The sequence below is a fragment of a genome, unplaced genomic scaffold (genome assembly GCF_019419815.1).
Source record: "Pyrus x bretschneideri cultivar Hongxiangsu unplaced genomic scaffold, Pyrus_bretschneideri_v1 Contig10, whole genome shotgun sequence".
Classification (NCBI taxonomy): domain Eukaryota; kingdom Viridiplantae; phylum Streptophyta; class Magnoliopsida; order Rosales; family Rosaceae; genus Pyrus; species Pyrus x bretschneideri.
The window spans coordinates 2,053,318-2,067,371 of NW_025999391.1; the positions used below are offsets into that span (position 1 = coordinate 2,053,318).

A 14,054-nucleotide genomic window follows, 5' to 3' on the forward strand; every position below is an offset into this window, starting at 1 on the left:
GTATGGTGAGTTTTATCTTTCATGTATGATGATAGTATTATTTCAACTGTGAGACTTACCTTGTTATGTTGAGAAGCGATGTCTAGAGCTATCCTAATTAGACATGCATTCCCAATATGAAATCCAGTTGGTAGTCTTAACGAAGACCAACATTGGACGGAAAATGTTTTTAGAATCCTTTATGTGGAAGAGATTAGTTTATCTGTGTTTATATGTGGCGATATCCTACCAATGGGCTTGAGTTGAATTTAAATTTATCTAGCATATATGCATTTGATATAATATTTTGAGATACAATTTAAAATCAGTTTTGTACTCACCAATTATGGTATGGAAATTATATGTAACCATTATGATATTAACACTCAGCTGGTGAGATGTAAAAGATTTGAACAAGTGTACCAAAAAGTTTCAGGACCATTGCAGAGGCATAATCTGAATGTTAAATAACTTGAGGTACTATATATTATATATTAATTTGAATTAGCAGTAATTATTATATAGCTTATGGTAATGTTATACGTGCAAACGCCATATTATGTTGAGATGTCATGCTTGGTAGAGATATCTTAATTAAATAGATATGCATGTTCACTTTGAATTGGAGCATGAGTTGGCGCTTGCTGGAAAAGATATTTATTTGAGGCTTAACAACCTCTGTGATGACCCGTCCCTAATTTCTTATGTAATTTTCTCCCCGAGTGTGTAAATTGACGTTTATGTCCTTTTTGGCAGAAGTGGAAACTGATGTGGACGTACTTATTCGGCTTTTAATTTATTTTCTCGCTATCATAGTTAAATAGTACTCATTTTTACGATCGTGTGAGTGCAAATTAGACCTAGATCGGACTTGTAACGAAAAAGTTACGCTTAGTTACAGTGCATTAACAACAGGTAGATTTGTACACGTGTATACTAATATTTCAGTATTGGAAACACTATTTTTGATAGGGTACGTTAGATTACGTCGGATTTCGAATTGTACAATCTTATCATTTGTTTTTCTCTTTAAAATTTATCCCGTGACCCTATCTCCCTCACCAATCAATTACTCTTCTCACTTTTCTTAGCCAATCAGACATCACTCATTCTCTCTTCTATCTGCCCAATCAGAAAGCTCTCTCTCTCTCTCTTCTCTCTCTCTCTCTCTCTCTCTCACACTCATATTCTCTTTCTCTCTCTCTCTCTCTCTCTCTCCTTATTGTCACTCTCTATTCTCTACAACTCCAATGACCACCTTCAAACCCTCATAGATCAAACTTAAAATTACCACCATCACACTCCCCTCATCCTGACGAACTCATCTGTACCAACTGATCATGAAATGGACGAGTTTTGAGTCCAACTCAGAGCTCCGACTCGGGTGGAGTTTTCCCGACGTGTTCCCGTCCGAGTTACAAGGTTTCGAGAGTTTTGGAAGCACCTACGCAACTCCTCATGGCCACTAACCTAAGTTGGGAGAGGAGCCAATGTCGGAATACCCAGTTTCAAGGAGTCGAGTTTAGGTCTGAGACTTTTGAGCCAATTTCAGTCCATTTCCATCCACTTTTTGGACTTTTGAAATGTATAATCTTATTCTACTCCTCAAGAGCTTCATTTCTATATAAAGTGCGTTGAAAATGGTTGAGAAATGAGCAAGATATGAAGATTTGAAATTTTTCCAAAAATTGGTGAAATTTTCCCAATTTTTGGCAAACCAGACGACGGCGGCGGCTGACGGCAACCGAGGTCCACTGGAGAAAGAGGAATATTCTGTTAGACTAACGGAATATTCTAATGCCATTAAGGTATTTAACTGACGCCGTTAGATTTAACATAATATTCCGTCAGATTTGATGGAATATTCCTTTGTCAATCTGTCAGGTGCGTGGTCGCGACTTGGCGGCGCGTGAGAGTTCGTCCGGCCACCGGCTGGCGAGTGGTTGACATGTACGGGTCCACGTCGTCGAGTAGAATGTTTTTGTATATTTAAACCCTCCATTTGAGCAAACTATGGGGGTTTTTCCTAGCCTTTTCGTTTATGTCCTTATTAATTAATTAGTTTAGTTATTTCGCACATAGGTGAGACTTATCTTGAGGACTTACGAGGTCAAGCAAGGCTAGGAGGCTACGATCCATTGACGTATCAGTGAGTGGGCATTTGTTTTCGTGTGTGTGTATATATATATAAACTTTATAGTTTCCACATATGCTTTTGGGTTGATTTATGGCTATCATGCCATGTTTTATTTCATTTTTGAAATGTTATTACGTGGTTGAGAATTATATACTGTCATGGCATGTTCATATATATTTTACCTGCTCATCATACATTGCTACACCTGGTGTTAGTGCTCGCCCAGGGCCAGGGCCATGGCCAGTCTTTCTTGTGTATGTTCACATCCGCACTGTGTGCTCACCTTAGATCCAACTTCACATGCGAATTGTTCAAAAGTCTAACTGTAGAAAACAATTGAATGATATACTTGGATGAATAATTTTTGGTACATTCACACTCGCCATTTGTGCCAGCCAACTTGACTCGGATGAATAACTCGATTTTTCCATTGATACAAAACAATTGAATGATATAGCCACACTTGGAAAAATAAGGGATTCGATTAGGGAATACAGATGATGATCTTGTATATATGATCCCAAAAAAGACTCACGACTGCCCATATATAGCCAGAGGCTGAGCCCCAAAAATCTGTGTACAGTCATGGCAATGAAAACAAATTAAATCAAATGATTGCAATGTTATGCTTTCAAATATGATTTTTAACCAATACGTTAAAACCAGACTCATGAAACTGAAGGATTTTGTTCTCATCTAACTTGAAAATAACAGTAAGTAAAAACCAATTCTAATGCGATGTGCAAACGGGCCAATTAAGTAAGACTGGAATCAAAACAAACATATAAAAGATTTGATGTCAAATGCATTGAATGTGTGGTATAAGAATTCAACCTGGAAAGTTATTTCTAAGGGTACGGTCAACAAAGATTATAAATGAATTAATACCAAAAGGAAATTAAATTAAAGAATCAAATGTAATTTTGAATTAAAAGAAATATAAACAACAAAGGTAGTGTAAGATGAGAATTTGTGTTTTGAAATACCACTTAAAATTTCAACATGTGCCAGATCTCAAGCGAGTCCATAATGCATAATTTTTTAGAGTAATTCGGGAATAGCAACAAAAAGTTTAGGCAAGACGTCTAACAAAAGAGAAATTGGGATGATTGAGTTACCGGGTTCGTTCGTATAATTTGTTACTTGGGATCAAGGGGTATAAGCACATAATGGGATGTCCGAGCTATGGGTGTTTGGTTTATGAATTAACGAGTATAGTTAAGGTGTTTTTCATTGTATTCATGCATTATTATTGCTGATGATTTGATACTTGATTGTACGATGTCGTGACACTTAATTTAGTATTGTCAATTTATTGTGATAAAGTTATGTTTTTATTGAGTTGTTAAAAGCTCATCACTCTATTGTTATACATATTTATGAACTAGACAATCAAAAGGATAGACGAGATAAGATCGGATCAAATGTGATACTAGAAGTTTAATTATTTATTTATTAATTTTAACTTTGTAAAGAATTATAATTTATTTCTATAAAAGGAATTTATCTTCACTTTCAGCTTCTCTTTAATTATTTTATTTTTAATTTTGGCTCGCTTTCCGAATTCGAATTTTTCTATCAACCCCGGCTTCTTTGGTTTGCACATTTGCCCAGCCTTTTTGATATAAGACAAAATCCTTGCAACCAAGGGGCAAAAGGATGTCTGCCATTGTATATCTAGGGTGGTTGAATCTTGCGGAGATCCCATTGAACGTGACAGATAATCTACAATATTTGACACATTTTCTCCATGCAATGAACCAAAGCTACCCCAATTCACAAACATATAATGTGTAATGTGTGCGTATGCGTATGCGTATAATGTATATATATAATCTACAATATTTAACACATGTTTCTTTACGTAATGAATTGCGATTTTTCTACAACCTAATTTATCACCCAAATATACAAGAGTGAAGATTTAGGATCCAGAATTTCGTTTTGTTTACCTAACAAATAATTCAAGAGATCAAGCGAATCGCTTAATATGTTTTTGAAATTATGTATCAATCGAATGAGAACAACATTTATTGAAGATGCTGAAATTTTTTCTTCACCTCATTCTTGGCCAGTAGCTTAAGTTAAATGATATTTTTAATTGTTTTATTATTTTAATTATTTGATATTCATTTAACATTCTTATTGGCTTTTTATATTAACATTCCACAAAATGTTGAATGCACCTCACATTAAAATTTAATATTAAATGACTTATTTACCCTCACTATGCAATGACAATTTTGATCTTATTAGGTTTAAAAAAAAATTACTATTATTATTATTATTGAAAAAGTTCAAATGAATCTAAACATTTTTCAAATCATTCATTTTGAAATCATTCAGCAAACTAAATGTTCATATAATTTGAAATCATTCGACAAACTAAACGTTCAAATGTTTAGATTTAGTTCCTGAAAATTAAAAATAAGTGTTATAAGATTTGAGAAATGTGGGGTGTATAGAAAATGTGGGGTGTATGTAGAAAATATAAGGTGTATATTGAGAATGTGGGGTGTGAAGGTATTATGGGGAAGTATGTGAGGTGTATTAAGATAATTTATAAGTGAAAAAGCAAATGTGGGGTGTATTAACTATGTGGGGTTTATTCAATAATTTGTAGGGGGGTGTTAATATAATAAGCCTTCTTATTTTTAATTAGTTATAATTCATGTCATTTAATGTTTAAAAACATTCTCATCACATTTAATCAAGACACTTGGATGTTATAAAATCCAATGGTTAAAAGGAGTGTAAAACTTTTTGCAAAAATTCAATTCAGCCTGAAACCTTTGGATGTTATATATATACACAAAGCCTCTAAGGGAATGACTACACATCCCTTTGTTTTAAATGGGGATTGTTTTGGGCTCACACAACGTCGAACGGCAATAATGCGAACCATCTATTTTTCAAGGTGTAAGATCATTCTTTCAAAATATTAGGCAAATCGGAAATAATTGAGTCATTTTGTTGAGTTCAAAGAAATTGAGGAACACAATATTCTAAGAAACATTGAAATTTCATCATAACAATTAAATGGGCAAATTGTCTCAAACTAAATTTAAGTTTTGCATGGATGATCTATGAATCGGGACTTGAAAAAATAGATGGTTTGGATTGTTAAAGTTCGACGTGCAATAGCTGAATAGGTCCCAACACAAATCCCTATTTTTTGAAAGAAAAAAAAAATGGTATCCCACCCCATAAAGGCCATTGTGTGTGAGAAATCCCAAGTAAAACACACTAGCTATTTACATCCACTCTTTTGCGGTTGAATCTCATATTTTTCCATCTTTCACTTGTGCATCCTAAATGTTGAGTGTTCAAACACTATATCCATATGCTCCTCTTTAATCATGGTGGATTACTAATCATTCATATTAAACCTGCAGTTTACAAAACTTCAACTAGCATAAATCTTTGAGTACTTGTTACTTGGTTTCATTAATGTTTGCGTATCTCTTTCTTGTCATTGTTTGTTTCCACTCACGATCTTGCACATTTTTTTGAGCTTTCGCACAACAAGATGGACACGCAGAGAGAAACGGAAGATACCAAAAGAGAGTTAACATCGGAAGAAGAAGAAGAGCATGCGAAAGTGGATGTGTGGAAATATGTGTTCGGGCTTGTTGAAATCGCGGTGGTAAAATGCGCCATTGAACTTGGGATAGCCGATGCAATTGAAAGCCATGGCAGCCCCATGACACTCTTAGAGCTCTCGTCTGCTCTAAGTTGTGATCCTTCTCACCTTTACCGCGTCATGAGGGTATTAGTCCACCTCAAAATATTCAAAGAAAAGCCAACGGAATTAGGTCCCAAAGGTTATGCACAAACACCTTTGTCCAAACGGCTATTAAAATCCGGAGAAAATAGCATGGCTGTGCTCATTTTGTTCGAGAGTAGCCCGGTACTGCTGGCCCCATGGCACGGCCTATGTGCCCGACTTCGAGGAAATAGCAATCCGTCATTTGAGGCAGTGCATGGAGAAGATGTATGGAGCTTTGCTGCCGCCAATCCCGATCACAGCAAACTCATCAACGAGGCAATGGCTTGTGATGCAAGGGTGGCTGTGCCTGCAGTGATTGAAAGCTGTTTATAGGTGTTCAAGGGGCTTGAGACTACAGTAGATGTGGGTGGTGGTGATGGGACTACGTTGCGCTTGTTGGTCGAGACTTGTCCGTGTAGAAAAAGGTATGTAAGCTAAAAAATATATTTGTTATTGATACGTGAATGTGGAAAAATGGAAGAGAATGCCTTTTTTTTCATTATGTTTCTCTACAAGATTACAAGGATATATATACATGATACAAATGTGTAGGTAGGACAAGGTAGCCGTCCTAGTGTGTAGGTAGGACAAGGTAGGACGGCTGTAGAGGACAAGGTAGCCGTCCTAGTGTGTAGGTAGGACAAGGTAGGACTGCTGTAGGACGGCTAGTGTGTAGGTAGGACAAGGTAGGACGGCTGTAGGACGGCTTGACGACTGTAGGACGGCTTGACGGCTGTAGGACGGCTTATTCTTCCAATAATAATATTATATACAATTACACAAGGACTCCAACCATATTCCTTATTTGTCTAACACTCCCCCTCAAGTTGGAGAGTGGATGTCAAGAACTCCCAACTTGCGTAACATACCCAAAAACTTTTCTTTCCCAAGAGGTTTGGTAAACAAGTCTGCCAACTGTAGTGCCGTACCCACATGCTTGGTCTCTATTGTGCCATCTACAATCTTATCTCGTATAAAGTGACAATCCATCTCAATGTGACGAGTTCGTTCATGAAAAACAGGATTGGCAGCTATATGTAACGCTGCTTGATTATCACAAAATAAAATGGAAGGACCATCCAAAGGAATGTTCAAATCCTTCAACAAAAAACGAAGCCAAACTATCTCGCAACAAGCACCTGCCATGACCCTATATTCCGCCTCTGCTGAAGAGAGCGAAACGTTTTTCTGTCATTTCGTCCGCCAAGAAATCAAAGAACCGCCCAAGAATACACAATACCCAGTAGTCGAACGGTGAGTGATAGGACAACCTGCCCAATCAGAATCACAAAACGCAGTTAACTTGGTCTGGTTGTCAGAACGAAATAATAAACCTTGACCTGGAGTAGCCTTCAAATAACGAACAATACGAAGCGTAGCATCCATATGAGATATCCTTGGCTCGTGCATAAAACGGCTTAGAACATGCACAGAATAGGTGATATCCGGCCGAGTGATAGTGAGATATATTAACTGACCTACTAATCGTCGATACTTTTCAGGATCCTTGAGAAGTTCTCCTTTATCAGATAATTTTGTGTCATCCATAGGAAAAGCAATGGGTCGTGCTCCCAAAAAACCATAGTCCTTGAGAATCTCTAATGCATACTTGCGTTGAGAAATATAAATCCCTTGTTTGGAACGAGAAACCTCAATACCCAAAAAATATTTTAAATCACCAAGGTCTTTTATCCGAAAATGATCACAGAGAAAAGACTTCAGAGAATTAATGGCACTAGTATCATTGCCTGTAATCACAATATCATCCACATAAATGAGCAAAGCTGTGAAAGAAATACCAGACTTTTTAGTGAACAATGAATAGTCAGCTTTGGATTGTTGAAAACCGGCAGAAATGATGGCACTAGTGAATTTGGCAAACCATTGGCGAGAAGCCTGCTTAAGACCATAAAGTGACTTGTGAAGGCGACACACAAGATTCTCCCCCTGTCGCCGAAGACCAGGAGGAGGAGACATATAGATTTCTTCATGTAAGTCACTATGTAAGAAAGCATTATTAACATCAAGCTGATGAAGAGACCAAGACTGACTAGTAGCAAGAGCAAGAAAACAATGCACCGTAATCATCTTAGCAGTAGGAGAAAAAGTGTCATGATAATCAATACCTTCAGCCTGAGTGAAGCCTTTAGCAACCAAACGAGCTTTGTAGCGGTCAATAGAGCCGTCAGAATTGTGCTTGAGTTTGTACACCTACTTACAACCAATGAGAATTTTGCCAGGGGGCAAGGAAGTTAAAGTCCAAGTACCATTAGCATATAAAGCTTGAAGCTCCTCAGTCATAGCACGTTGACAATTGGGGTCAGTGGCAGCCTTGGCAAAGGAGGAAGGCTCCACAGTCCGACTGACAGAGTTAATGTAAGAAAAATGCCTGGGAGAGTAACGGTGATAAGAGAGAAAATTACAAAGTGGATATCGCGTACCTTGTGTAGAACCGGGTTGCGAAGTCGAAGATGGGTGGGATGGCAGAATCACCTGTGAGCAAACGTAGTCTTTTAAATAGGATGGAAGGAGGGGATGCCGAGAAGGCAGGGGCATGGGGAGGAACGGGTAATGGGGCAGCAAGGGAATCTGTGGGAGGCGTGGAAGGGGAGGAAGGTGGAGGAGGGTGAGGCGTCGGGGCAGGAAGGGGTGGGTTATATGTAAAGTCCAGAGGGGGTGGGATGGGTAGGGTAGGCGAAGAGGATGGGATAGGAGGGTGAGAAACGGCATAAGGGAAAGTAGTTTCGTGAAAGATGACGTCTCAACTAGTGAAAATGCGGTGATTGTCGAGATCGTAAAGGGTATAGGCCTTTTGTCCATGAGGATAACCGAGAAAAATGCAACGATGAGCCCGAGGGGAAAATTTGGTGGTGGGAGTGACAGAGGTGGCATATGCCAGACAACCAAAGACGCGGAAGTGGTCATAAGATGGGGTTTTCGAAAAGAGAACCTCAAATGGGGATTTATGATGGAGAAGACGGGTAGGGAGACGATTGATGAGATAAGTAGCGGTAAGAACACATTCCCCCCAAAACTTGATAGGAAGATAGGATTGAAAACGAAGGGCGCGAGCGGTTTCAAGAAGATGACGATGTTTTCTTTCAACAACGCCATTTTGTTGGGGGGTATAAACACAAGAAGTTTGTAAAAGCACCCCATGATCAGAGAAAAAACTACGAAGAGATAAAAATTCACCACCATTGTCAGTACGAATGCATTAGATGGTAGTGCGGAATTAGGTAGTGACATAAGCAAAAAAATCCTTAATTAATTGTTGAGTGTCGGATTTATGTTTCATGAGGAAGACCCACGTAAAGCGAGAAAAATCATCCACAATGGTTAAGAAATAATGAGCACCAGAAAGAGAAGATTGACGATTCGGGCCCCAAATATCACAATGAATTAAAGCAAAGGGGAAAGTTGATGAAATTGAACTCAAAAGAAAAGGTTGACGAGTTTGTTTTGCCAACGGATAAACATCACAAATATGACTAGAATCAAAAGTACAATTAAGACAGCTAGAAGCTAAAGCTTGCAAACGAGTGGAGGAGGGGTGACCAAGACGCCTATGCCAGAGGGAGGAGGGGATGGTAATGATGTTGCAGAGAGGTTGACGGGTGGGGAGAGAAGAGGTAAGGGCCACAAGGTAATACAGATCGCCACGTCGCTTACCCACACCAATCATCGCCTTCGAAACCAAGTCCTGCAAAACACACCAAGAAGGAAAGAAGGTTATGGAACACGATAATCCATCTGTAAGTTTACCAACCGATAAAAGGTCCACTCGGAAATTAGGGACACATAAAACATCCTTCAAAGTAACTGATGAATTTAAAGGAAGGGTGCTGGTAAAAGTAATGGGAGCGGAAGCACCACTAGGCAAAGAAACAGGTGGCAAATGTGAAGGAGAACGATTAACCAAACATGAAGCTGAAGAAGTAATATGATCCGTAGCACCACTGTCAAGAATCCATTGACCATGACGAGAGGTGACAGGTAACAAACCTTGGGCAAAATCAGTAGTGAGCACGGCATTGGCCTGAGGAGGGGTGGTGGTGTCACGTAGAGGAGCTAGAACACAGGAGTGCTGCTCCGGTAGAGAGGTCAGGCATGGCAAGCTGCAAGTCATGCAAAGTGGGCTAGGCCCCGTGCACTTGGTGGGTCGCTGGAGTAGAAGATGAGGTGGGGGCCTGGGTGCCTTGCACGTGATGGGCCTAGGTGAAATTATGGGGCCGGGAAGCAGAAAACCGTGGCTGCCGGGGAGGACTGGAAGGTGCATGGTTGCGGGAAGAGCTGGAAGCAGTGGCACGGCGCGGTGGTCGCCACGGTTGGCCATGGAGGGGATGGCCAATGGGATAGCCATGAAGTTTATGGCAGGTGTCTCGGGTATGATAATCAAAATTGCAGTAGGTGCAGTGGAGGGGAGGACGAGCAGAGGAGGGACGGGACGGGCCACGAACAGCCATGGCAGCAGGTTGATCGACAGAGCGGAGGACGCCCAGGGAGCGTTGTTTTTCAGCTTGAGACACCGAGGAACAGGCCTGACGAACAGTGGGAAGGGGATTCATTAAAAGAATCTGGTCACGAACAGCAGCAAAGGATTCGTTGAGGCCCATTAAAAATTGCATGAGTTGTTGACGGTCATGCTTGGCGTTGCAAGAGCACGTGCAGCCATCATTATAAGAAGCAAGCTCATCCCAGAGAGCTTTCAGGCGAGTAAAATAGGCGGAGATAGAAGAAGAACCTTGAGAAATTGTAGCAAGTTCCCGGTTGAGTTGGAAGATGCGTGGAGCATTACTCTGAGAGAAGCGTTCGCGAAGATCATCCCATACAGCTTGGACAAAGGTGGAAAAAAGCACAGATTCTTGAAGGTCAGGTTCCAAGGAATGCAGATGCCAAGAGAGAATCATGTCATTGCAACGACGCCAAGCTGCGTGAGCATCAGGGTCGTCGGAGGAAGAAGGTTCTTGGATATCGCCAGTGATGAAACCAAGTTTATTCTTGGCACTCAAGGAAAGCTGCATGCCACGGGCCTAGGATGTGTAGTTATCACCATTCAACTTCTTGGATACAAGGACAAGATTCGGGTGGTCGGAATGATGAAGGGAAAAAACACCATCGGAAGAAGAAGAGTCAACCATGGGAACAGTAGAGAAAGCTGCCGAAAAAAATTAGGGCTAGGGTTATAAACCTGCTCTGTATACCATGTAGAAAAAGGTATGTAGGCTAAAAAATATATTTGTTATTGATACGTGAATGTGGAAAAATGGAAGAGAATGCCTTTTTTTTCATTATGTTTCTCTACAAGATTACAAGGATATATATACATGATACAAATGTGTAGGTAGGACAAGGTAGCCGTCCTAGTGTGTAGGTAGGACAAGGTATGACGGTTGTAGAGGACAAGGTAGTCGTCCTAGTGTGTAGGTAGGACAAGGTAGGACGGCTGTAGGACGGCTAGTGTGTAGGTAGGACAAGGTAGGACGACTGTAGATATTTGTTTCCAAGATAATTAAAATTGTGAACTCAACCTATAATATTGAGTGGTAATTACGAGTGGCTTAGCGGATTTTTTTATCTTAATTTATATGATAGGTTCATATTCTTAATTAAGACTTGTTAAATAAATAAGAAAAATGTGTAGTTAATATATCTCAATTTATATATTACATTTGTGCATAGTTAATATATATCAATTTATATATATAATGCTTAAGTAGATAAGCGCTTCTCATGTAATTAGAGCACAAGGCTCCACGACGGGGTGGAATGTTGGCTATGATCGAACGTCTCTAATGCTCCTAGAAATTGGATACACTTTGACCCTTAAGAGAACCAAGACCTTGATTAGAATTCTCATCAAGAAAAGCTCGAATAAACTCCTTATATTTTATACGATTCAAACCCTACTATTGGTGATAACCAAGACCTTATATTTTGGATTGTAAATGTCGATTTTTTCCATTCACAATCGGATGAATAATGGTCACCTAATATTGGTGATAAACCCTGAATTCAACTTGAATGATATACTTGGATGAATGATATTATACTTGAATGGTTTTTCCATTCACAATCGGATGAATAATGGTCACCTAATAATTTTTAGTACATTCACAATCTGTATTCCCTAAACTCTGAATTCAATTGTTAATGGTCACAATCGGAAGTGTACACTCGTCAAATTCATGGTGAGTGTACACTTCGGATAAGAATGTGATTCTTGAATTTCAATGGTAATTGTCTGACGCTCTAGTAGGACCAAAATGGTAGGAGTTAGGAGCAACAACCCAACATTCATCCCATAAAATAATGGTCACCTAATATTGGTGATAAACATGGCTCATCTGATTATGACGTAGTTAGCTTACAATTTAAACTACATTCTGCATTGTTGACTTTATATACTTGGATGAATAATTTTTACGTACGTCGCCTTCGATCCAACTTCAATGACTTTTTGCAAGTAGCTCTCCTCTGGATTTTGGTAGTTGCAAATTTGCAATGATTAAGAAACATGGGACATGATACTAGAAAATGTGTTTGTAGATTTAAAAGTTAACTGTTGTTAATGTTATTATAGTAGAATTTCATTTGATTTTATGTTGGGATACGATGAATCATGATTGGGTTATTAATGATATGAATCAAATTCTTGCAATGTGTAATTATGATTGGATTAAGGGAGGCTTTTTCTCTAATGAATGTTATAAAACAAATTGTAATTTTAGGTACTTCACAAGCCAAAGGCCAAGTCTTAAAATATCTTTCGTAATGTTTTCAGAAAAACGTTTTAAATTTTTGCATTTGTGGATATGGAAATCAAGGCTGCAGACCCTCATCCTTCACATTTAAGTTTCTCTTTTCGCTTATCCCTTTTGGGATTTTGTGGAACCAAATTTGTAATTTTTGTGTATTATGAAAGTTGAATACGTGGGAATCAATCAATTCTTCATTTTTCGTGTATATGGAGAATGCTGTTTTCTGCACTTTTATGGTTTTGGGTGGTATACTAGTATTACATTTTTTTTTTATAGAACTAATGGTTTTTTTTTTTTTTTTTTCCTTTCAGTTTTTATAACAAAAGTGAACTCTAAGGGTTAAAATTTTCATAGTTTTGGTACTTTCCTTCGTTTCGAATTTTTGGGTTCAAAGCGGATATATTTTTATATTTAGTTTTTTAATATCAGTAAGAAATGAAAACAAATTTTGCCTTTCTCAAGTATTTCATCAGTATTAGATTGCTGTATTTATTATTCTGTAGGTGTAAATATAGTTCCCTAAGCAAGCTTGCTTATTTTTCAACTCTTTAACTGATGTGACTTCTAATTGTAATTTTTCGTATTTCTTCTTTTATGTTCTGATTACTGAATTTGAAATCACTTAATGAAATGAAATTGCCAAACCATGTTAGAGTGTAATTTTACGCGTTCCATTTAAGTTTACAAACAACATTTGCCTTCATATGTATCTTTTGTTCAATGCCTATCACCTGTTTGATAAAATATGTCCAGAGAAACACTCACACCTCTGCGCTTTGGGTCTAAATTGCAGGTGAGAAAACACAGGGAGCCAGCAAAGCTTCGTAGAGAGGAGGCATGAGTTTCCTATGCTGGTAAGTCTATTCCTTCATTTGGGTAAAGCATATTCATTGTGATGTATTTTGCAAAACTCGAGACCCTTTACGCGTATTTTGTTTTGATTGGTTTGTTGGATGTCAGCATGTGGGGACACTTGAGTTTGAGTACCATTGTCTGTTCCGATATGATTTTCACTTGAACAGTGCAATTGGAGATCCCACTTTAGACTAAAGTACTGTCCTCAAATGGCACTATTCCAGTAACAAATCAACAATATCATTTATACAAGTAATTTTCACTCTCTTATTAGCTTCTCACACATTCTTTATTATTATAACAAAAAAATTAAATGTAAATAAGGGACATAATTAAACAAAATTGTGCGTGAGACTAAGGCCCAGTTTGGGATTACTGTGCTTTAAAAAAAAAAAAAAACTGCTTTTGTTGTGCTTTAAGAATAATTAGCGGTAAAATAAAGTAGATGAGCGTTTGATTAACTGTGTTTTAAAAGTGTTGTGAGTAAGAAAAGCAGTGAAAAAGCGTTGGTAAATTTTAATGTAAAAGTAATATAATTGTATACAATGACAAA

The 14,054-nt window shown here is 38.3% G+C and overlaps 1 protein-coding gene and 1 long non-coding RNA gene across 2 annotated transcripts; both read left to right on the forward strand.

The window, feature by feature from the left end:
• Positions 1-1,126: 1,126 nt before the first annotated feature.
• On the forward strand, positions 1,127-2,290 carry LOC125480712. The gene is made up of 2 exons (XR_007260991.1): positions 1,127-1,787; positions 1,864-2,290. It is a non-coding gene; the product is annotated as an uncharacterized LOC125480712 (long non-coding RNA).
• Positions 2,291-4,881: 2,591 nt separating this feature from the next.
• LOC125480713 (acetylserotonin O-methyltransferase-like) lies at positions 4,882-6,295 on the forward strand. The gene has a single exon (XM_048591749.1). It carries the CDS (start codon positions 5,646-5,648, stop codon positions 6,216-6,218), a length of 573 nt encoding a protein of 190 aa, XP_048447706.1. The 5' UTR covers positions 4,882-5,645; the 3' UTR covers positions 6,219-6,295.
• Positions 6,296-14,054: the final 7,759 nt, after the last annotated feature.

Coding starts and splice junctions, on each gene's coding strand:
- LOC125480713 (XM_048591749.1), top strand. CDS start 5,646: ATGGACACGCAGAGAGAAACGGAAGATACCAAAAGAGAGTTAACATCG.